Raw genomic sequence first — 25,404 nt, 5'->3', positions numbered from 1 at the left:
GTGTATAAGAAGATGGAGTTAAGTGAATTGTATTAGAATGGCTGGTGTCTACAAGTTTAATAGGACATTAATAAATTTTGTGATGTCAATTTTAACTTTTTTACTCCACTCACGTGTTACCATTTTGAATATTAAACCAAAATATATTCGTTCCTACATTAGTCTTTGTTACTAATCAGGGCAAAAATTATCTCCAAAAATACCACTAAAATTGTCTACGTCTTATGATGGAAAACTGGTTTGAAAACGTCTTATGTAATTATTGCGTTGTAATGAACAACGCAATAGTATAATCACACGATTAGTATAAGCATAAATCATACACGGTTTAAGAATATTTTTCCCTAATGTCCACCCCATTTTTCAGGTAAAGGTATGTTTGTACCTATAATCTTAACTATTTTCTTATATCATAAAAAAAACTTGGGTTTGCACAAAACATTCTGACTATTAATGAAGTTTCCTCACAATCTTGCCAAGCTTTTTTCAATCAAAACAAATAATTTTTTTAGATTTATTTAAACCGTAGCCTATGTGATTTTCCCTTATTTTCTTGTTCTGGTGTAAACCTTTTTTTTCATAGTTAATTACAAGTACTCTGGTCTCAGTGTATTTAATGCAAATAAATATACCAAATATAGATAGATAATATATATATGTAGATAGGTAAGATATAGATAGATAATAGATAATATTCCTGACTTCTTGGAATTGGTCCTTTGTCACTCCACTCGGGAATCTAATCTATGATTGTCAGGCTAACAAGGACATTGTTTCAAAAGTATTTGACAAGAAAAATAAATGTGCCTAGTAGATGGACCAATTTTCATTTTCCTCTTACCATTCAGTTTTCTCTTCCTTTTTTCTGAATTCTAATTTTCTGAGTTCCATTTTTCTGAATAACAAGATTTTTACAATAGCTCATTAGGAACTACATGTTGTGCTCAATGAAATACCTGAAGCTAAACTAAAAATAACAAGGACATTGTTTCAAAAGTATTTGACAAGGAAAATTTAAATGTGCCTAGTAGCTGGACCAATTTCATTTTAATTGTCCTCTTACCATTTAGTTTTCTCTTCCTTTTTTCTGAATTCCAATTTTTCTGAATAACAAGATTTTTATAATAGCTCATTAGGAACAACACATTGTGCTCAATGAACTATACCTATAGCTAAACTACAAACAACTATTCTTAGTTTTGTCCTTTAAAACGAAATAAAGATAAAGGGGCTTTTTCTTGCAAGTGGTGCCCCCAAAACTCGACCCCCGTTATCAGGGCCGTATCCAGGATTTTTGTTCAGGGGGGGGTTTACTAATTTTTGACTTTTGGGGGGGGGGGGTTACTAATTTTTGACTCAGTTTTTGACTAATTTTACTGATTTTTACCTAGGTTTTACTAATTTTCGACTTATTTTCGAGTCGGTCAAAAAATTTCGGGGGGGGGGGGTTCAAACCGGGTAACCCCCCCGCCCTGGATACGGCCTTGCCCGTTATACTCAACCTATAAACTACAAACAGCAACTTGGCTAAACACACAACGCTAATTTGCGAAATTTCGTCTCTTTGTGATTTTGATATATTCATTTTTGGATGAATTGTTTTGGATTCTCTTCTTACGCTGATTAGATTCGTTTTTCTTGGCTTTAACTTGTTGTGGATGCCGGTTTTGTAGCTTCAATTATTTTTGTGTTCATTGAATTTTCCTGATTGAATTTTACCGGGTTGAATTTTGCACGGGCATAGTTTTGCAAGGTTAAATTTTGCCCGATTTCACTTTTGCTAGGTTTATTTTTTTTCTGGCTCGATTTTGCAGGTTTTTAATTTTACATTCAACATAATTTACTGGGTTTAGTTTTGCCAGGATGATTTCTGATGGTTGACTTCTCTCGGAACCTTTGAAGTTTTATGAAGCACACATTTTTCCTAAAACAAAAATCATCCCTGTTCAAGTAAGCGGTCACGTATTGGTGTCATTTGTGTTATCTTCTTCTTTTACCGTGAAATACTCCGACAAAAAGATATATTCCTTCTTTCTCTAAAAGCCGTTTTTATTTTCTTGCTCAAGAATATTGCTTTGTTATTATACCTGATTATATACCCTCCATTCACATTGTTTTGACACGAATTCACTATTGAAAAACTCAGTATTATTCTTAATTTCAAGGAATATATCCTTTTTTATTGTCTACTCCAGATTTAATAAAGACTTATCGAACTGCCAACGGTTTTTCTTGAAAGCCTTATATGACAAAAATTTGAAGCTATGCTTAAAAGCTTAAGTGCCTTTCAGTCGAATGTATTCAATTTTCTATCCGTTCCATCTCTCGTGCTTAATTCAGAAACCTAATGTGCATCCTCTTAGCATTCAGTATTCTATTCTTCATCTTGAATTCTTGGTTTTACAAAACTTGGAGTATAGCTCATAGGGAAATAAGCTTATTGTCCTTGATGAAGTAGTTGCTTTCTCTGCTTTCTAAAGCAAAAGTATAAAGAAAGTCCTTTTCCTAAATGAAATCTTTGAATGGGAACCTTGGAAATATTTACTAAAGGCACTCCTTTTTTTTGCATAAAGAACCTTAAATTTATGCAGAATCATTGTCTATTAAGATAAGCATATTCCAGTAATTTAAAAAACACACGTTTCTTATAATTGCATCTAAAATTCCAATTAAAAGAAATGTTTTTGGGCTGATTTTTAGGGAGATTTTAAATGCGAGATCAATAGAAATTTGAAGTGAAAAAATAAAACTTGAGAATTTTATAATTTGATAAATACCTTAGGACTATCTGTACAATGTATGCTTCCTTTTTTCCTTTTTTTTGACGTTTTATAGTCATCGCTTGTAATTTAGGGACTTGGTTTTGTAATTTCATGCCTAACTTATATTTATATGAGTTTTGACCAATAGTTTTTTGGGGTTAACTTTTTATTTCTAGGCACCGGCATGTTTTTTTTTTTAGTTTGAATGTTGTCCGCTTGTATAATGAGAAAAACGTGGTCTATCGCTTAAGCTGCCATTATATAATCCATTTGAATATATGATAATGTGCTGAAATTCATTTTGTCTCTCCAATTTTCAGTTTGAAGCTTTCAGTTTTCGATATGTTTGAGTTAACGTTTTGTGTAAGAAGTTATAATTATTTTTCTTCTTCTGTTCTGTGGGTTTGACTTTTCTTCTTTGATTTTCGATAGATTTTGGTATTTGCCTAGTTATCTATGTTAGTGATATTTTCTTTAGCAATTTAGTAGCATTTCTAAAGAACAGGCTGGCCGTTTGAGGTCAAGCCTACAACTTTTGTCGAGCCTTAAGCCGAACAGCAAAATAATAAAAAAATTAAAAGGACAGTGAAAATCCATATTAAACTTTAAAACGAACAAACTTTGTATTAAATATGGAGGGGGGTCTGACCCCAATCTATACGCTAGATATACCACAATTAGAACTTTACAAAGAAAAACTCAGCACTAGTCAAAGCACTTTGAGTTGGCTTTCAAGACATTTGAACTGATAAAGCCGATTGGCTTTATCCATCGGCCGATTGGCTTTATCCATCCATTGACATTTGATGAAGGTAAAACCGATCGGCTTTATCCATCCATTGACGTTTGATCAAGACAAAGCCGATTGGCTTTATCCATCGGCCGATTGGCTTTATCCTTAGATATCAATCGAAAGCTGCAGTAGCTAAGAGAAATTTTTAACTGTTTAGAAACACGTGAGATAGTGTCAGAGCTTGTTGAACCCGAATAGGTGAATGTGGTTTGCGAATATGTGATTGGTACAATGATAATCAATAATCATTAATAATGACTAATAATCATAATAATCATATTTATAATGATCATTAATGATGATTATCAATAATCATAATAGTGTGATATCAGACCTTTTTGAACCCAGATCCCTTATTGCCATAGGAGAGTTCACAAATTCTAAAACAAATATTTTCTGAATAGGTGATTTGTCCGATGATAATCAATAATCATTTGTTACCACGGATGAGATAGAACTGGATCCTCCATTGCAGGAGAAGACTGTTATCACCATTGTACTGTGGTAACTAATCGGCGTGTTTTGAAATCAAATTATTCTTACAGCAACACCTAAGTGTTTACATTACCATAGCTTTGTTTGAACTCGAGATAAGTTCGAATCAAGCTGTGACAATGTAGACCCTTATGTATTGCTTCTTGACAAAATGAGCAGTGGATCAAACTTTAACGTAAATAGGGGGGGGGGAATAATATACAGATTGGTCTCTGCTTGTTCAAATTTTTTATAACAATGAAAAAAATATTTTCTTATGGACGGATAGGACGAATTGAAACTGAAGACGAAAAAAATTATTGTTTCTCAGCCTACGTGACATATATCTACAAAATTGGTAAAAACTAATTTTAAAATGACTTTTCCCTAAATTTGTAAGATTATGGAAAACTAGCACTTTACTGAAAACACAACATATGCAGAAAAAAACAAGAAAACAATAATATTATTTTAGTAGCCAAAAGGTGAATGAGCTACCAACAGAAAACAATATACTAGTTTAGAACTCTCTCAATAAGGTTCCACTTCCACCCCTATAATATTGTTAAGTTTTAGGATACAACTTAAGCTTTCTTAAAAACTCAAGCAAAACTAAAAAAATATTTTATTAACCGAAAGGGCATTAACCAGTATACAAAAATAACAGACTAATTTATAAAATAAATTTTTAGTCTTAGCGGCCGTAATAGCAACCGCTAAAATAGCATAAGATCTTTAACTATAGAGACCCATTTAATCAAAGAGTTCGTGGTAACAAACTGTAAGGAGCGACCCTTCTCAATAGTAACCGAAACTCTAAAAAACGGAACTTTAATACCAATGGTTAGATCAAAAGAATTAAATTTTTATGCTAATTTTAAATATATAAGTTTCATTAAGTTTAGTCTTAACCACCAAGCGTTAGGAGCCTGGGAATATTTGTCTTAGTTTCGAAAAAATGGGGAAACACCCCCTAAAAGTCAAAGAACTTTAATGAAGACCACACCATCAGATCCAGCGTATCAGAAAACCCTACTATAGAAGTTTCAAGCTCTTATGTGCAAAACTGTGGAATTTTGTATTTTTTGCCAGAAGAAAGATAACGGATGCGTGTTTATTTGTTTTTTTGTTGTTTTTGTTTCCCAGGGGGTGATCGTAACAATCCAGTGGTCCTAGAATATCGTGAGAAGGCTCATTCAAACGGAAATTAAAAGTTCTAGTGAGCTTTTTAAGTGACCAAAAAATTGGAGGGCAACTTGGCCCCCTCTGACGCTAATTTTTTTCCCGAAGTCACCCAATCAAAATTTTGAGATACCATTTTGTTCAGCATAGTCGAAAATCTTATAACTTTTCTTTGAGGATTACTTAATCCTCCGCAGTCCCTAGGGGAAGGGATACAAGTCATGAACTTTGCCAATTGTTTACAAGTAGTATTTATTGGTTATTGGGAAGTATACAGACGTTTTCCGGAAGAATTTTTTCTGATGGGGTAAGGGGGTCGGAGTAGGGGGTTACGGGGGAGGATTTTTTAATGGAAAATGTTACAAATGAGACTCAGAGAGGAAAGAAACTAATAAAATGAAAAATAAAATCAAAAAGGGTGAAAAAACGAGGATTTTGTCAGCCAGTGGTCTAAGAATGTATTTATGGAGAATGTTTCCTTGGGGTAAGGGACATTTCTATGAAGGGGTATTGGACTTCCCAGCATTATTTAAAAAAAGATCAGAAAATAAATAAGAAAAAGTTTTTTTTTTCAATTGAAAGTAAGGGGCAACATTAAAACTTAAAACGAACAGAAATTATTACGTATATGAGGGGATTCGCCCCCTAGTCAATACCTCGTTCTTTACTCTAAAGTTCTTTTTAGTACTTTCAAAAGAGCTATCTATTCTAATTAACCGGCCTCTGTTATTCAGAGGTTTGTGATTCAAATAAAATTGAAACTTTAGCGTAAAGAGCGAGGTATTGACTAGGGGGCGAACTCCTTCATCTACGTAATAAAAACATACGAATATAGAAGTTCGTTACGTAAGTTAATTCGTATGTTGCGTCAGAACAAAATTTCGAGAAAGCCTTTTAGCCAAAAAAGTAAAATTAATATGCAAATTTTGTTTTAATTATTTATGTGCGGGGAGCCCAAATCAAAGCTGCATTAATTCAAAAACGTTCAAAAACTAAATGAAAAAACAAGTTTTTTTAACTGAAAGTAAGGATCGACATTAAAACTTAAAACGAACAAAAATTATTCCGTATATGAAAGGGGCTAGCCCCTCTTCAACTCCTCGCTCTTTAAGCTAAAGTTTGACTCTGTCTCACAACTTTATTTTTTAAAACAATATAAAACCCACTTAAGACAGTTGATAGTTCTTCAAGATGTTCCACTGAAATTTTATTCTTTTCTTAATCAAGCCTTGATTTATAGATACTATCAATTCTAGCAAACCTTATTTAGTAATAAACACATAAAATATATCCAGTCTGGCGATCTAGCTATCGAGGAAATGCACTCCCCATCAGTTGTTCTCTCCTCAAACCTCAACTTTCCTATCTAGTAAGAAATCTCCTCAGCCTGTTCTCTCTCCTCAAGTGACGTAAGAAATGTGTTGTCAATATATCACTTTGTTCCAATGATAGATATGAAAAGATGGGCGTACCCTGACAATGAAAAAAAAATCTAAAAATCAGTAAACCTGTTCTATATAAACTTAATTTTTCTTTTGCCCTTTTTCAACCCATTATTTTTCTGTCTTGTTTGTTCTGTTCTTTTTGCACTCAGATTGAGTATTTTATATTTTAATTTGGACTAGATCAGGCAAGCATTTAGGATTGTGATATTTGGTCCCTATTTCACTCTAAAACCTGGAAGTCTTTACCATTTTTCTTATAATTTCCATTGTCTTCCTTGTTAACAAACCCCATCTTTTTACATTTTTTCTTACGAGTTTAGTGGCTTTAGGGATAAAGAAAATTAAAGATTAGCAGAATATATTAACGAATTTTACGGAAAAAAAAATTATGATATCGTTCATATTTTCTCAGAAGCTTCGCTTTGCACAACATTGTAATAAGAATGGTCAGGGAATCTTTCGAGCTCTATGTAGTCTACATCAGCAGATAAAAGCTCCTCAAACCGCTCCACCAGCTCTGAAAACGCTGGTCTTCCATCCGGGTTTGAATCCCAGCAGTAAAACATCAGATTGTATACTTCTCGTTTGCAATGGTCTGGCTTTTCCAGCCTGTAGCCATCCCGAACTCTGTTCATCACTTCCCCTGCAGCTAAGCCAGGATATGGAGTAGAGCCTGGAAACAATAAAGGTATAAACGAAAACCAATTCTGTTAAGATAAGTTAGGTAACATTTATTAATCCAATAAAAAAACATCAAAAATGTCAAAACATCAAGCATCAAATACAACCCTCCCCCATGTAAGACTTTTTTGCCAGGAATGCCGGGAGCAAAAAAAAAACAAATAAAAGACAAAAAAGGCATAAGCAAAAAGGGAAAAGCACAAACTAAAAAGGAAAATATTAATCAACAGCCAACTGATTACAACGGAACAAAACACTATTCCAACTTGAGTCAGAGACATCAACTTCACCTGGACATTAAAATATACACACACACATATATATATATATATATATATATATATATATATATATATATATATATATATATATATATATATATATATATATATATAAATCATTACGGATAAAGAACAGAATTCCGCCAGCCACCTTTCTTACCCAGAGGGTGGTTTTCAGGTCTCAGTTTAATAAATCGAGAAAATTTGTTAATCTTTAACATGTGCAAATTTTGAGCTTGAACTTCAGTAATAGCGATTACATCTAAACTATATATTTTAGAAAGGGTGTCTAATTCATTGAGTTTTTCAAAGTTAAGGATTTCAGCGTTGCTCAACAAAAGTTTGGGGAATCGAAAGCGACTTGTGACTGTACCGTTTTTACACTTTACTTTTTTTATATCACAGATGCGGTCAGGGGTTCTAGTGGACTTCTTGACGGGGGCTAAACTTGAATATTGAGAACTACAATTATTAAATGAAAAAGGTCTCAGACCAGAGTCACCCTGGTAGGGTGGGCACAAGGGATTAAACCCATGGGTCGGAGGTGGGACAATAAGGGAGGGAAATGAGACGGTGGTATTTTCAGGGGGTTCAACTTGGGAGGGGTTAACTGAAGTGTTAAGAGGGAAGGGATTTTGCTGGGAATATGGTTTTTTTTTTCTGGGTGGTAACGGTGGAAGTTTTTTGAGTGAGCAGGGTGGATTTGGGATAAAAAGGTATGCGCTGGCGAGCTAATTTTATTAATTGAATGAAGGGGGCTCCGCTTTTGGGTTGATTGAGAACTTGTAACTATTTTACTATTAAAAATATTACTGCGCCTGGCTATAGCACTATAATCCCTCTTTTTCAAATGTAATAACATGCACTTAGTCTCGAAACAAAGGTCACTTTGAAATTTATGGCAGGGTTTGGAATGGGAGCAATAATTGTCGTTACAGTGACCAGTAGTTAAAAGACATACAAGGGTGAACAAAGGTACAATCACTCTTTTTTATACACTTGTTGGCCAAGTGAAAACGGCAGGCAATAGAATTCTTCCCTGATTTGGCTTCAGGAACCAATTTACTAATAATACTCAAGTTGTTACTGACCCCTGGAACTGGAATATTGGCTGAATTCACACTTAAATTGTCACTGACCTCTGGATCTGGAATATTGATTGAGTTCTCATTTAAGCTGTCACTGACCTCTGGAACTAGGTGACCGATTAAATTCATATTTGAGTTGACACTTGCTTCATTAATATTCATGTGTTGGGAGTTGTTGCTTGTGGATTGAATTGCAGTTGGTTTCAAATTGGTGTTTTTTTTTATTCGTATTCACAGACTTAAGTGTGTTCTTAATCATATTCTCCCTTAGATCAATGAAAGTAGAAATTTCGCTGGTAACGAACTCGAGTTTTTTTTAGCACTAAAAGGGAGGGGAGGGAAGGGTCGCTTAGGGGGCTGGAATCACAATTGCCACAAGGAAAATTTTCAGTCTGGCAGGAGGCATCATTAGAAGGCTCACAATTATATTCAAAATCCGTCTGGGTACTGGCATCTTTAGTTTCTAGCAGAAAATCAGTCTGGCAACTGGTAACACTGGTAGGGGAGCAGTCTGACACTCGTTATGGGCTGCAATGAAAGGTTTAACATCCCTTTGGCAAGTCGGGGCACGGGGGGGCGATCTGATAGCATCTAATATTTATATTAAGGAAGAATTTATTTCTGACAATCGGCGTCGAAGGGTCTAGCTAGTTTTTGAAGAATTTATTCCTGACAATCGGCGTCGTGGGGTGTCATTAGCTTTCGAAGAAATAGGGGTGGTATATTCTTGATTTTTGGTGATGTTTTGTTTCGATGAACAATCCATACATAACCAGTTCTAATTCCACTGGAAACGTTCTATCCCTGCATATTGCTAATAAATGGAAGAGTTGCATGTACTACATACCAGGCAATTGATTGTTGCCCTTAATCTACACTCAGGACACACTCTCTTAAAGTCCTTTGGTTGTCCTTTAGTCATTTGGTTGATTAATCAAAAGGGTTAAAAATATATATATATATATATATATATATATATATATATATATATATATATATATATATATATATATATATTTGCAGGTGGTTAGGGGGCGGAAGCCTGATCTTCCTGATGTAGAGAGAGGAATACAAATATTATCATGACTACAAAGATACTATTTAGAATTGTCAGAGACAAAAGGCAGTCTATTTTCAAGGGCCGTAGGAAAATCACCAAGTCATTGAAGAAAAACAAAAGTCACACAAGAAAAAATATAAGTGAATTCAAAGGAAGCAATGACTTATTAGTAGAATTATTTGCGTCAAGGATAAAGGTCCTTGCTTTGTCATATGCCCTAGAAAGGGGCAGAGAAATGGAAGAAAATGTTGACATCCGTATTGTGGGGCAATAAGAGACGACCACTGAATTAAAATATGAAACAAATTTTTTTGCAGTCGACCCAATGTTTTTAAGCTTTCTAAGAATTCCTAGGTGCCTCGATCTTCATCTTAATTTGTAATGTGATACCTGAGTGAGAGTTTCTCATCAAGAAGAATACCCAAGAATCGAGCATAATGATTAGCCTACTTGATCTACTAAGAGAACCTCTTGAAAGATAACTTTCCGAAAGTTGATTGCAAGCATGAGAAATTCGCGAGTAAATCAAAGAGTTCAACTTAGCGACATGTAATGGCTGACAAATAACATCTAACCATAGAATTATTCTCTCAAACAAAATAGACAGTTTAGCGCGGATCTCAGGCTCTGTTCTGACAGCAGTGCCAAGATTACTACCATTAGTGAATGCAATTGGAATGTCGTCACCAGGTGATGGATATCTACAGTTGCGGGCATTGAAATATTCGGGGAAACACAGGCGAAAATAACTGTTTGCTTTCGGGTCACAACCGTAAAGAAAAGATCATTAAAATAAATTAAGAACAGATCTAAGAACTGCTTTTGGGACCCCAAACTCAACCTAAGACAGTGAACCAAAAAGAGGATCCACGGAAATAATCTTTCAAAATTAATAGCCAAGCGCTAGCATCCCCTCTAAGATACGTTAGCGATAATTTAATGAGATAAAGAGTAGAACTTGCTGGGCCAAGGAACCAAAAACTTTTCGGACATCCATAAATATAGCGGGATAAATCAGACTAGAATCAAGAGCCAAATATAGAAAATCCGAAAGAGTAGCACAAGCGTGTTTAGTTGAGCGCTTAGCTCAGAAGCCGAATTGAAAGTCATGAAAAAAAGGTCTTTATGCATTAAACGTACTCTTTTATATACTGCTAAAGAAGTCATGTTTCGTTAATGCTAATGAAATAAAATAGTTAATGAATATATAATAGTTTAGAAACAAATCTGGGCTATATATTTGCACATTAGGGGGGATGGGGGGTAAAGCAGAGCATATATTAAATACGTAACCTAACCTAACCTAGGTACCTTTTCCCCCCTAAACCCCCCAAAAGACAACAGTTTAAATCTCGTTAACGCAATGAAAACCACACCTTGCATTTAATTACTCTATAGCGGTCTCTTGAATGGGCGAGTTTTTCATGATTGGTTTCCAAATGAGTACGTTTAATACATAAGTACAAAAAAATTCTTTACTTCTTAAAAGAAAAGCAGACAGGAAAGCATGGCCTTTTAAAAAATCATGCTAAACACTGACAATAAAATATATAAGCCGATAATTAGCTAAATCACTCCGAGGTCAACCTTTACATAAAATTAAAATAAAAAAACAAGTTTTTTTTAACCGAAAGGAAGGAGCGACAATAAAACTGAAAACGAACATAATCTATTCCGTATATGAAAGGGGCTGTTCGCTCCTCATCGCCTTGCTCTTTACGCTAGTTTTTTATTGTTTTAAAAATAGTTGCGATAAAGAGTCAAACTTTAGCGTAAAGAGCGAGCCGTTGAGGAGGGGACAGCCCCTTTCATATACGGAATAATTACTGTTCGTTTTAACTTTAAATGTCGCTCCTTACTTTTTACATTTTACACTTTTACATTTTTTTTTTTGGCTAAATGACTTTTTCGAAATTTTGATCGGATGATTTTGAGAAAAGGGGGAGGAGGAGGGGGCCTAGTTTCCCTCCAAATTTTTAATTACTTAAAAAGGGCACTAGAATTTTTAAATTTATTTACGAACGTTTTTATTAGTAACAAATATAAGTAACTTACATATTAACTTGCGTAACGAACTTCAATATTCATATATTTTTGTTACGTAGCCTCTATTAGGGGTTTTGCCCCTAGTCAATACCTCGCTCTTTCCACTAAAGTTTGAATTTTGTTCCGATTCTCTAAGAATCACCCCTTAATACCAAAGGCCCAGTTAGAATAAATAGCTCTTATGAAAGTATTAAAAAAACTTTTAGCGTAAAGAGCGAGGTATTGACTAGGGTACAAACCCGCTCATATACGTAATAATCTCTGTCCGCTTTAAGTTTTGACGTTGCTCCTTACTTTCAGCCGAAAAAACTGTTTTTTATTTAATTTGTGATCGTTTTTTAAATAATACTGGGAAATCCGCCGCTTCCTTCATAACAATATCCCTTCCCCCATGAAAGCTTCCTCCATGGAAAGATCCTCCTATGTAGCCCCCGACTCCTCCCCCCCCCGTTACCAGAAAGATCCTCCAAGAAAATGGCTGTATACTTCCCAATAACCAATACTATATGTAAACATTGGGCAAAGTTTATAACTTGCGGCCCTTCCCCTGGGGACTGCGGGGGATTAATTCATCCTCAAAGACATAGTTTTTTATATTTTTCGACCATTCTGAACAAAATGGCTATCTCAGAATTTCGATCGGGTTACTTTATGGAAAAGGGGTGGGAGAGGGGGCTAGGTTGCCCTCCAATCTTCTTGGTCACTCAAAAAGGCCACTAGAAATTTTAATTTTAATTCAAATGAGCCCTCTCACGATATTCTAGGACTCTATTGACAACGGCCTCTGCAAAGAGCTGCCTCGACCTTTTCGGGGTACCTGCAAGACTGGGGACCTTGCGGTCAACTCTATTCCCACTTGAGGAGTGGCGCCCCTCGAGGAAATTATAGCCTTTTTAACAACACAGCATTTACATGGAATTCTGACTAATGGACAATTTTTCTGGGCTTCGTATGTTTTGATGGGCTTCTTTTGGGCTGAATTACCTCTTCCTAGCTAATTTATCTATTATGGGTTGCCTCCCCGTAGTAGCATAATTTTTGTAGGCATGGATATATAATGAGTCGGAGGTAATAGGCTTGAGACTGTCTGTGCAGGATTTCGACTTTTGTTGATAGAAGAGCATCGCCAAGTGTTGAAAACTATGTTGTGACCAAGATGGGCCCAGGATTGCACAAAGCCTCCATTCATGGAGGTCCCAGGGACTGCTTGCTGTTCGGTTCTAAGCCGGCTTAAGCACTTCGGTGTAGACTTGAGAAGATATCTCAAGTGATCCCCATCCTGCACTGGTATCCGGGATCATTGCCTTTCCTGAGGCGAAAATAATTTCAATGATTTAAAGAACATGAAAATTGGAATTTGGAATGTTACGACATTAAAAAATAACTGTCGTATCGACATTTTGACTGACGAATTCATACGATTCGAACTAGACTTATTAGGAATTTCAGAAACTCATATCCCAGGGGTAGGAAGCATGAAATTAGGTGATACAGAACTTATCTACTCAGGCAGGAAGGGTGGGGTACATAGATAGGGAGTATGGTTCATGATGAATAAGGAAGCTGCTAAGTCTTGTTTAGGCTGGGAGGTTATTAATAATATAATACTAATCGCTCATTTTATGACTAAAAAGTTCAGGGTATCAGTTATAGTAGTATATGCCCCTGTAGAACCGATTGACGAAGATACTAGTGATTCAGATGAATTTTACTTACAGTTACAGGAGCAAATAGACAGGGTCCCAGCTAGAAATCTGATATTATTACTGGGAGATTTTAACGCCCAGGTTGGTAGAAATAGGTGTAGATGGTATCCCAGCCTAGGTAAATTTGGTGTAGGAAAAGAAAACAGTAATGGATACAGACTTTTGCAATTTCGTAGGTATAACAATCTAGTTATAACCAATACGGTGTTTGGTCATAAAATGGCTCGTAAGTTAACATGGTATTCACGTGATGGTAAGACAGAAAACCTTATTGATTATGTTATAGTAAACCGAAGACTGGCAGGATCAATACTAGATACTAGGGTATATAAGAGTGCTGTTATTGATGTTAAAAGTAAAGATCACAATATAGTAGTGTCAACGGTTAATTTAAAGCTCAAATTTCGGAAGGGTAACTTCCTCCCGGGAAGTTATGATGTTGGAAGATTCCAGGATGAGAATTTGAGAAAAACTTTCCAGGAACAGTTGAGTACTAAATTGAGAGTTTAAAACTTGGTAATGTGGAAGATGGTTGGAATAATTTTAGAAAAAAAATTTGTGAAGTTGCTGAAGGTGTATTAGGGAAGAAAGCTAGAACTGCAGCTAAGAATATTAGTGAAAAAGCTTTATGTTTAATAGAAAGGAGAAAGGACTTGTACAAAAATTATCTGAGTGATAGATCGTATGAAAACAAAAGAAATGTAAAGAAAGTGGAGAAAACATTAAGATATAGACTAAGGAGGTGTGAAGTGGAGGCCATGGATAAAATTGCCGAGGATCTGGAAGATGCAGCTAGACGGCATAATAGTAAAATATTGTACTGGCACGTTAACAAATTAAGAGGGAGTAATCAATCCGGACTTGGCCCAGTTAAAGAGGTCGCAATTAGCGATAAGGAAAAAGCTAAAGAGAGATGGGCCGAACATTTTGAGAATTTTCTTAACCGAGATAGAGTTGCAGGAAAAATATAGAGGAAAATGAAAAAGTTTGTGATACCTCGGATGTGAAGGAAGATTTGTTTTGTGAGGAGGAATTAGCGACAGTACTAAAAGGATTAAAAAATAATAAGGCTCCAGGTGCTGATAGGGTGGTAAATGAGTTTCTTAAATATGGTGGCTCTGAGGTTAGAGATAAGTTACTGAAGATAATGAATATGATTTTTGAAAAAGGGAAAGTACCTAACGATTTTAGGAAAACCTTAATTAAGCACTTTTAGTCTGGTCTCTCTAGGTAGTAAATTACTTAGTAATATGATACTTTTTAGACTGAGACATCCCGTAGACAAAGTTTTAAGAGAAGAGCTGTGCGGTTTTAGAAAACCGCACAGGTAGAGGATGTGTCAACCAAATTTTTACTCTTAGGCTAATAATTGAGAAGTGCCTGAGTTTTCAAACACCTTTGGTCCTCAGTTTTATAGATTATGAGGAAGCGTCCAATTCTGTTGGTAGAAGAGCTTTAGTAAAGGTTTTATCCTTGTATGGTATACCAGACAAATACATTAAAGCGATTAGTGCTATGTACGAGAATAACACTGCTGCGGTTAAGGTCGGACATGAGGTTAGCAGCTGGGTTTGTCTTAAATCAGGAGTTAAGCAGGGTTGTGTTCTATCCCCCTTTATATGGATTATTTTGATGGACTTTGTTTTAAGGAGCACAGGAAAGACAATGGGAGACCACGGAATCAAATGAGGAGGAAAAAGTCACCTGGACTTGGATTATGCTGATGATTTAAGCATCCTAGACGAAAGTGTGAGCAAAATGAATGAAGTTTTAGAGGTTTTGCGAGTTCAGGGTGCTAGAATTGGTTTGAAAATTAATGTTAGGAAGACTAAGTCACTAAGGCTAGGAATAAGTAAAGATGAAAAGGTGACGTTGGGTAATGAAAAGATTGATCAGGTGGGCAGCTTCGCTTACCTTGGTAGTATTATTAGTAAAGATGATGGGAGCAGTGAAGATGTTAAAAATGAAATAGCCAAGGCTCAGGGTGTTTTTTCACAGTTAAAAAAAGTATGGAAGAATTGGAAGATAAGTCTGCAAACCAAGATTAGAATATTAGAAGCTACAGTGATGACAGTGGTCAAATATAACTCCGAGGCATGGACGCTCCGAAAAGCGGATGAAGATTTGCTAGTTGTTTTCCAGAGAAATAGCTTAAAGATTGTTCTGGGTACCTGGCTGACAGACCGTATTTCAAACAATAGGCTATACGAAAAATGTGGTTCAATACCGCTCTCTAGTGCTATAATGAAAGAAAGGTTGAGGTGGCTAGGGCACGTTGTGCGGATGAAGGATGACAGATTGCCGAAGATTGTTCTTTTCGGCCAACCATCTAGAGCTAAACGGAAATCAGGTCGTCCCCGTCTGGGGTTGGAGGACGTCATAAAGAAAGATTTAAAGGAAATGGGAACTTCGTGGGGGGGGGAGGGTTAAAAAGGAAGGCTTTGAATAGATTGGGGTGGAGGAGGAGCGTGCATAGCTGTGTTGGCCTCAGGCGGCTTGGTGCTGCGTTGAGTTGTTAGTAGTAGTAGAGGAAAAATACGGATTTTTGATGAAAAAAATCATCAGAACTTTGTAGCATATTTTCAAATTAATATAATGATAAAGCCGTATTTTACTAAACATATTTCAGGCTGCTCGACGATCATCGTGTCCAACTTGTGGAGGTCAGATACTATCAGAAAAGCGGCTTAAAAGCAAGCCTCACTTAGAATAATCATTTTTCTCTATAGGCTATTATCATAATTACTAAAAGATAACAGCCTACTTTGCATACATGTGCACAGGAATTCTTTATCTTTTTTTTTTGGGGGGGGGGGCTTGTCAAAACACAGAGAAAATGATAATTCATACGAAAACGTAGAAAAAAAGGCCTAAACATGGATATCATGTGGGGACTTAGTCTTGAAGTCTCTAATTTTCTACATTGCTCATATACCTGTTAAATTGTCATGTACTGTATTTCTTATTCTATACCTTAGTTACGGAGAATTAAACAGCTGGATGTTAAAAAGTGTGAACTAAGCGTAGCTCTGAATTAGGGCAATCTATTCAATTTTTTCATTGAACATGAACTTTCCTAGATGTGATCCAAACCTATCCTGAGGGTTGTTTAAACCTATCTATGCTTTCCTCTAGTTACGGGAATACAACCACCATATCATTTTATCTGAGATCCATAATTTGGAAATCATTTAAGCTGTATTCTTCACTTCTGCTAACCCCTCAAAACTTTAAAGGATGACAATACCCGCGAGAACAGCAAGAGGGTAGTAAATTATCAGCATCTACAAACAATGAACATGGGTTAGCACAAGACGCATTCTACTCTCTTGTAAAAGAATATCCTTATAGTACGAGAGAAAAGACTAACCTTTGGAAGCACCTTAGAGTAAAAACCTAACTTGAATAGAAAATAAGGGAGCTAAAAGGAGTAACCTTATGGTAACAAAAGCAAAAGTGTGACCGAGAATCAAAAGATAGCCCCTTTTTTGTTTTTCTGATTTTTCCCTTCAAGTTATATGTATTTTATTCTTATGTAATTCGAAAGTTAATTTTTTCTTTTATGTTAAATTTACTTTTTTCAGCGCTGAACACAGTTTAGAAGAGATCTGTGACAAAATTTTTGTTGCTGTGTTTTCGTTAATCTCGGGGTGAAACTTGTCCTCGCTACTGTCATGTCTTTTAGTTTTCGTTCTTCGTTTTTTTTTGTGCATCATGCATAGCAAGTGAGTTCTTAGAACTTATTTGTATTTAAATTCCTTACTTTTGTATATTTGTATCTTTAAATTCCTTACTTTCGAGTGGTGTATCTTTCCAACAACACCAGGATAAAAGCATTAAATAGGTCCATGGTCCAATTTTGAAGAGCATTAAAACTAAAAGGAAAAATGCTAAAAGAACTAATTTATGTACGGCCAGTAAGGCAGGAATGTCATAAGCCAATTATTAGCTTTGTCCAAGTGTTCCTGAAGTTACGAAAATCTCATGCAAGAATTGAAATGAAAGCATGCTGGAACGACAGCCTTCAGTTCTAGATAATTTCTTAGAACATTTCTTCTCAGTATCCATATAAGTTTCTTTTGAAAGGGGATGTCCTCATTTTACCAGATCCAAACCATACTGTGTTTCAAATCCAGGTGACAAATAATTAGGAAAACAAAATATTTTCTTCTCTCAAGAAAAGAAAATATACCTTTCTTCTAGTGTCTAAGAGTATAAGCTTTAAAGCAATATATTGGAAATTTGACATCTCGCCGCAATAGATAAAAACAGTGTTTTTATTTTCCATAATAAATACTAGTCCAGTTTCCACAGTGACCTGGATTAAACATCAAAATAGGAAAAATAATGCCCATGCGCGTGGTGAATTTCAGGCCTAGCCATCTTCTCACCCATCCCATCAGATAAAAGCTCTAGAAATGTTGCCCTTCGCCCTAAACTCGCGACAATTTGCAATTCCAGACAGCTTTTGAATGGTATTAAACCAGCATCACTTTCTTCCAAGGAACCCGTCTGAGCATACTTATAAAACAATTCGGGGTAACGAACTGTAAGTAAGGAGCGATATAGGTTAGTTGTACCCGAATGTCTGAAAAGGGGGTTTTTATATAAAAATAATACATCAGAAGAATTTGCTTGTTGTGCTAATTTTGAATACATAAGCTACAAGCTTGAAAAAATTTGCCTGATTTTCAAAAAAGGAAGGAAACTCTCTAAAAATACAAGTGATCTTCTTCAAGATCACTCTGCAAAAATGTGAAATTTTGCATTTTTCCCGAGAAGAAATTTCAAGGATATGTGATCTTATGCTAGATTTTTGTTCCAGTTCAACAGTCCTTGTGTTTGAGCAGTCGTTATTAAGAAATTCGGACACAAAGTCCAATTTTAGCGCTAGGAGCAGGGATTTGAGAAGAGGGCAGCACCCCTAATATTCGGAATAATTTCTGTTCGTTTTAAGTTTAAATGTCACTCTTTGTTTTACTACTACTACTACTACTGCTAACAACTCACCGCAGAACAACGCCGCCTGAGGCCAACACAGCTTCGCATACTCCTCCTCATTACCATTCTATTCAAAGCCTCCCTCTTTACCCCTTCCAGGAAGTTCCCATTTCCTTTAAAGCTTTCTTTATAACATCCTTCAACCCTATACGAGGATTACCTACTTTCCGTTTAGCCCTAGACGGTTGGCCAAACAGAACAATCTTCGGCAATCTGTCATCCTTCATCCACAGAAAGTTCCCTAGCCATCTTAACCTTTCTTTCAGAATAGCCCTAGAAAGCGGGATTGAACCAAGTTTTTCGTACAGCCTACTGTTTGAAATACGGTCATTCAGCCGGGTACCCAGAACAATCCGTAGCCAATTTCTCTGGAAAACATCTAGCAAATCTTCATCCGCTTTTCGGAGCGCTAATGCTTCAGAGCCATATTTGACAACGGTCATCACTGTAGTTTCCAATATTCTAATCTTGGTTTGCAGAATTACCTTCCTATTCTTCCAAACTTTTTTTTAACTTGTGAAAAAAAAACACCCTGAGCCTTGGCTATTCTACTTTTAACATCCTTACTGCTCCCACCGTCTTTATTAATAATACTACCAAGGTAAGTAAAGCTGCCCACCTGATCAATCTTTTCGTTACCCGACGTCGCCTTTTCATCTTTACTTATTCCTAGCCTCAGTGACTTATTCTTCTTAATATTCATTTTCAAATCTATTCTAGCCCCCTGAACTCGCAGAACCTCTAAAAGTTCATTCATTTTGCTCACACTTTCATCTAGGATGCTTAATTCATCAGCATAATCTAAGTTAAGGAGAGTTTTTCCTCTCCATTTGATTCCATGGTCTCCCATTGCCTTTCCTGTGCTCCTTAAGACAACAAAACAGTATCAATAAATAAATGAAATCCAAAACAAACAGAAATTAGAAGAAGTCAAACTCAAAACGAGCAGAAATTAACATGTGTATGGTTCTAAACCCTATGCTTTCTAAAAGCTTGAATATAATTTGTAGTTTACTGAAAAATGTTTTTTTTAATGTTTTCACTTTTATAACTTTAATAAATCAAAAATTAATTAAAAATTTAAGGAATAAATATCAGCATATGTATATTAAACTTACAATGCGCATTTTTTTCATTTGAATTTTTTACCACACTCACTTTTATCACCTTTCTTAATAAGTGGCGTAATTAAAGTTTCGCTAAAATCTTTAGGTACTTCCCCGTTTTCAAAAATCATATTCATAATTTTCAGTAACTTATTTCTAACCTCCGAGCCACCATATTTAAGAAACTCATTTACCACTCTATCAGCACCTGGAGCCTTATTATTGTTTAATCCTTTTAGTACTGTCGCTAATTCTTCGTCACAAAACAAATCTTCCTTCACATCAAAGGTATCACAAATTTTTCATTTTTTTCTATATTTTTTCCTGCAACTCGGTTTAGCAAGTTCTCAAAATGTTCTGCCCATCTCTCTTCAATTCTTTCCTTATCACTAATTATGGCCCAATTCCTATCTTTAACTGGGTCAAGTCCGGATTGACTACTCCCTCTCAATTTATTGACATGCCAGTACAATATTTTACTATTATACCGTCTAGCTGCATCTTCCAGATCCTCGGCAATTTTATCCATGGCCTCTACTTCACACCTCCTTAGTTCATATTTTAATGCTTTCTCCACTTTACTTACATTCCTTTTATTTTCATATGATCTATCACATCAGATAATTCTTATACAAGTCCTTTCTCCTTTCTATTAAAAATAAAGCTTTTTCACTAATATTCTTAGTTGCAGTTATAGCTTTCTTCCCTACGATACCTTCAGCAACTTCACAAATTATTCCTCTAAAATTATTCCAACCATCTTCCACATTATCTAATTTTAAACCCTTGAGATTAGTATTCAACTGTTCCTGGAATTTTTATCTCAAATTCTCGTCCTAGAGTCTACCAACATTTTAACTTCTCGGGAGGTAGTTATCCTTCTGAAATTTGAGCTTTTAAATCAACCCTTGACACTACTAGATGGTGATCTTTGCTTTTAACATGAATAACAGCACTCCTATATACCCTAGTATCCTGTATTGATCCTGCCAGTCTTTGGTTTACTATAACATAATCATTAAGGTTTGCCGTCTTGCCATCACGTGAATACCATGTTAACTTATGAGCCATTTTATTACCAAACACCGTGCTGGTTATAACTAGATTGTTATACCTATAAAATTGCAAAAGTCTGTAGCCTTACTGTTTTCTTTTGTTTTCTACACCAAATTTACCTAGGCTAGGATACCATCTATACCTATTTCTACCGACCTGGGCGTTAAAATCTCCTAGAAAAAAAAAAAAATCATATTTCTACCTGGGACCCATAGATATATACGTTTTTGTTCTTGACGGAATACATCGGCCGAAATTTTTCCAGAGTTAATTTTTGTTGCTGATAAATTAGCAAGAAATTCGGTACAATAGCACGAAATTTTACTGGATTCAAGCCAAGACTAGTGCTCGTCTCCTTGAACTAACCAAAGGGTGTGAGATTGTAGCTTAGACTTAAAAGTACAATAATACTCGAATACTCGAAGAAAGGTTTGATAATTGACGTAAGCAAGGTAATTCCTTAATTGTAGATTTCCTCTTTCCAATCTAGAACCTCAGAATTTCGGTCTTTTCCCTATTGTGTCTAATATTTTACTTATAATAGTTATATATATATATATATATATATATATATATATATATATATATATATATATATATATATATATATATATATATATATATATATATATATATATATATATATATATATATATATATATATATATATATATATATATATATATATATATATATATATATATATATATCACTTATTTTCCGTTTTTAATTAACCTTCTATCCTCCCAAAAATTCGGGCCTCCCCCAGAAAATTCCTGTGTAGATGTAAGGTCATGAATGAACATAGGGGGTTGGCGGAGCCCTTTAAATCTCAAATTAATACGTGCATGGTTGCTAAATATAACCATTAAAACACATGTTTAATGGCAGCCACACTTTATGCGACAAAATCTTACGACTGAAATATACTCTGAAACAAAGAATGTAAAATAGTTTTAGCATGAAAAAGTTTTAACTTCAAATGTGCAGTAAAAAGGGGGCGAAATACAATTTGTCTTCTTGTAGTCTGTAAGTTGAGGCTAAAAGCCCTCTAAATTCTGGCATTTTAAATATTCGTCAATTATGTTATTTTTTCGTCATATAAAATTATGACTTACATAAATGAAATGCTGGAAAGTTTAATTGAATTAGTACAAGAGTTATAAAGCTTGTTCATCTTCAGGGACGAGGGGTTATTTAACTATGTTATACTTTAAATTTGTCTCGTATATTTTTTATTTAGAAAAACTTATCTTTTACACGTGGCTACACAACGATTACAAGTAATTAAACAAAAAAAACAAGTTTTTTTTAACTGAAAGTAAGGAGCAACATTAAAACTTAAAACGAAGAGAAATTATTCCGTATATGAAAGAGCCTGTCCCCTCCTCAACGCCTCGCTCTTTACGCTAAAGTTTTTTATTGTTAAAAAAAATAGAGTTGTGAGAAAGTCAAACTTTAGCGTAAAGAGCAAGGCGTTGAGGAGGGGACAGCCCCTTTCATATACGGAATAATTTCTGTTCGCTTTAAGTTTTAATGTCGCTCCTTACTTTCAGTTAAAAAAACAGTTAATTTTTGAACGTTTTTGAATAAATGCAGGTTTTGATCTTGGCTCACAGCACATGAATAATTAAAACAAAATTTTCATATTAATTTACTTTTATTTGGTTAAATGGCTTTCTCGAAACTTGTTTTATTTTATTTACGAACGTTTTTATTAGTAATAAATATACGTAACTTACAAATTAACTTACGTAACGAACCTCTATATTCATATATTTTTAATACGTATATTAGGGGGTTCGTCCCCTAGTCAATACCTTGCTCTTTAAGCTAAAGTTCGAATTTTGTTCCCATTCTTTAAAAATGACCGCTTAATCACAAAGGCTATTAATTAGGATAAATAACTCCTCTGAAAGTACTAAAAATCTCTGGCTTAAAGAGTGAGGTATTGACTTGCGGGTGAGTCCAATCATATAGGTAATATTTTCTGTTCGTTTAAAGTTTTGATGTTGCTGCTATTACAGTTGAAAAACTTGTTTTTTTATATTTAATTTCTGATCTTTTTTTCATAATGCTGGGAAGTCCGGCGTCCCCTTCATAACAATGTCCCATCCCCCATGGAAACTTCCTTTATGGAAATATCCTCCTACATAACCCCCGACCCCAGGCACGTACGCAGGAATTTTTTTCGGGGGGGGGGGGCCAATTTTTTTCGGGGGGGGGCAATTTGTTTCGGGGGGGGGCCAAACCCTTCAAACCCATTATTCTGTGAGAAAAATCAGAAAATTATGGGAAAATGAAAAAAATCGTGAGATTTCGGGGGAGCCCGGGCCCGGAGGCCCCCCCCTGCGTACGTCCCTGCCCCCCCCCCACTACCAGGAAAAATCTCCCTTGAAAACGTCTGTACTGTATGCTTCCCAATAACCAATACTATAAGTTAACATTGGGTAAAGTTCATAACTTTCAGCCCTCCTCCCGGGAACTTCGGGGGATTAAGTCATCCTAAAAGACATACTTATAATATTTTCGTACATGCTGAACAAAATGGCTATCTCAAAATTTTGATCAGGTGACTTTGTGATAACAATGAGCATGGGAGGGGGCCTAGTTGCCCTCCATTTTTTTTGGTCACTTAAAAAGGGCACTAGAACTTTTAATTTCCATTCCAATGAGCCCTCCCACGATATTCTAGGACCACTGGGTCGATACGATCACCCCTGGAAAAAAAATAAATAAAATAAAATAAACACGCATCCGTGATCTTTCTTCTGGCAAAAAATGCAAAATTCCATATTTTTGTAGATAGGAGCTTGAAACCTCTACAGTAGGGTTCTCTGATACGCTGAATATGATGGTGTGATTTTCATTAAGGTTCTACAACTTTTAGGGGGTCTTTCCCCTTTTTTTCGAAAATCAGCCAAATTTTTGCGTAGCTTTTGATGGTTAAAACTAAATTTGATAACATTTATATATTTGGAATCAGCATTAAAATATAATTCTTTTGATGCATGTATTGGTATCAAAATTCCGTTTTTTAGAGTTTCGGTTACCATTGAGCCGGGTCGCTTATTACTTACAGTTCGTTACCACGAACTGTTTGATAATGTAATGCAGTGATATGGTTTTGCAATTATTAGTAGTGTTTATGTGGTTGTCACTTGGCGATAAAGATTCAATGAAATTGTTTTCGTGCCATCAAATACATAGGGAAGACTCAATAGGTGTTACGTTTTTAAACAAAATATCGTAAGGCAATATTCTTTTCTATGAAAAAAAAAGATTTTCAATAAAAATATAAAAAGCCACATCTTGGGTGAGGTGGAGTGGTAACCCTCCTCCACCCTCCCCCCAAATTGAAACCACTGTGGTCAAAATAATAATGTATTAGCTTGTAAAGATGGTACATTTTGCAACTAACTTCATTGATTAGGTGTCAATAATTAGGGACTTAGGTTGGTTTTAGCGTCACAATCTACTTTGATAATTTTCTATAACGGGTTATAAATAACATATTAGTGTTTTATTTATATGTTTTATTAAAATATCTTTCAGTTATGAAAATATATTCAAAAAGACCAGTGCTGCTTCCACGACACTTTTGTTGGCGGATCTGACCAAAGGTTGCTTCAACCCTTCTTGTTGACCTCGCAACGTAAATCTAGCTCTTTTAATTTTTCGTTTATACTAGTTCATTTGCAATATTTCAAAACTTATTAGTTTACCAACGTCGAGAACTTGTGCTGTTAATGTGCTGCTTAATTTGAAAATAAATGAGAAACAGTCAAACATTTCCAATTCCTTCCTAGTAACTGATTGCAAATTCTGACTTTGACTTAAGCTTACAATCCATATTGGCTTTTAATAGGAACCCTATTAAACTTAGCACGTTTTGCAGATCCCTTTCAGATTCCCCTTTCTTTAGTTAGAAAAAGCAAGAACTCTTTTAGAAATGAAGGTTAAACTCAATTGGTGCATCTCAATAGGAAGTGAAGGAAAGACAAGGCATCAATATTTATTTTTAAGAAAATATTAATAGTATAATATACTAATAGAATTAGTAATTGAAAATATATAACATAGTGATATTATATAATAATATTGAGACCTCTGCTGCGGTTAAAATCTGAATGTGTTTAAAACATGAAAGTAATTATTTATGTTTAATACTAAATTAATATTAATTATTATTATATAGTAATGTGATAAAAAAAACATGAATACTAATAGTAGAGAAATGCCGTACGACAGGCATAAGAATTGATAGGGGATCTTAGATGTGCCAGCATTTGGAAAAGTTAACGAGAGGCTAGTTTAAAATAAACAAAACATATAATCTCTCACTAGTTGCTAAGCAAAGCAGTGTATATTCAATGTACATACAGCATAAACGTTACGTTGCCTTCGTCAGTAAGGTTTTCAATCAAGGTCGGTAGTACAACTAGAAACTCCCAAAGCTGTCAGTTCACTCAAATGACACTCCATTTGCACCAATTTTGAATGTTTTTCATGAGGGTATACTAAAATATTTTAGGGACTGTCCCTTCCTGAACTGAAAAAGAAATTCTACTCCGTTTAATCGAAAAAAGGAACAAATTTGCACTTTAAAATGATGTAAGTTTCGTTTAATCTGAAAATTTCCATTTTCAGCATAAAACGTGAGAAGTTAAATGTTTTTGCTAAGATTTCCGGGAAAGTAAGTGTCGGGTTTTGTTTTCTGTTT

At 35.1% G+C, this 25,404-nt stretch overlaps 1 protein-coding gene across 1 annotated transcript in view; it reads right to left on the bottom strand.

The window, feature by feature from the left end:
• Window positions 1-6,997: 6,997 nt before the first annotated feature.
• Window positions 6,998-25,404, bottom strand: part of LOC148951963 (tyrosine kinase receptor Cad96Ca-like) — a 91,758-nt gene continuing 73,351 nt past the window's right edge. Inside the window, exon 6 of the mRNA XM_089088772.1 lies at window positions 6,998-7,329. Coding sequence (XP_088944898.1) covers window positions 7,055-7,329 — 275 coding nt within the window. The 3' untranslated portion in view covers window positions 6,998-7,054. The remainder of the gene's footprint in view (window positions 7,330-25,404) is intronic.

This window comes from Artemia sp. Qi Xiang Cuo, chromosome 5, assembly GCF_049724085.1.
Source record: "Artemia sp. Qi Xiang Cuo chromosome 5, ASM4972408v1, whole genome shotgun sequence".
Classification (NCBI taxonomy): Eukaryota; Metazoa; Arthropoda; class Branchiopoda; order Anostraca; family Artemiidae; genus Artemia; species Artemia sp. Qi Xiang Cuo.
Note: the sequence above shows the minus strand (reverse complement) of the source record. Positions and strands in the feature narration are given on the sequence as shown.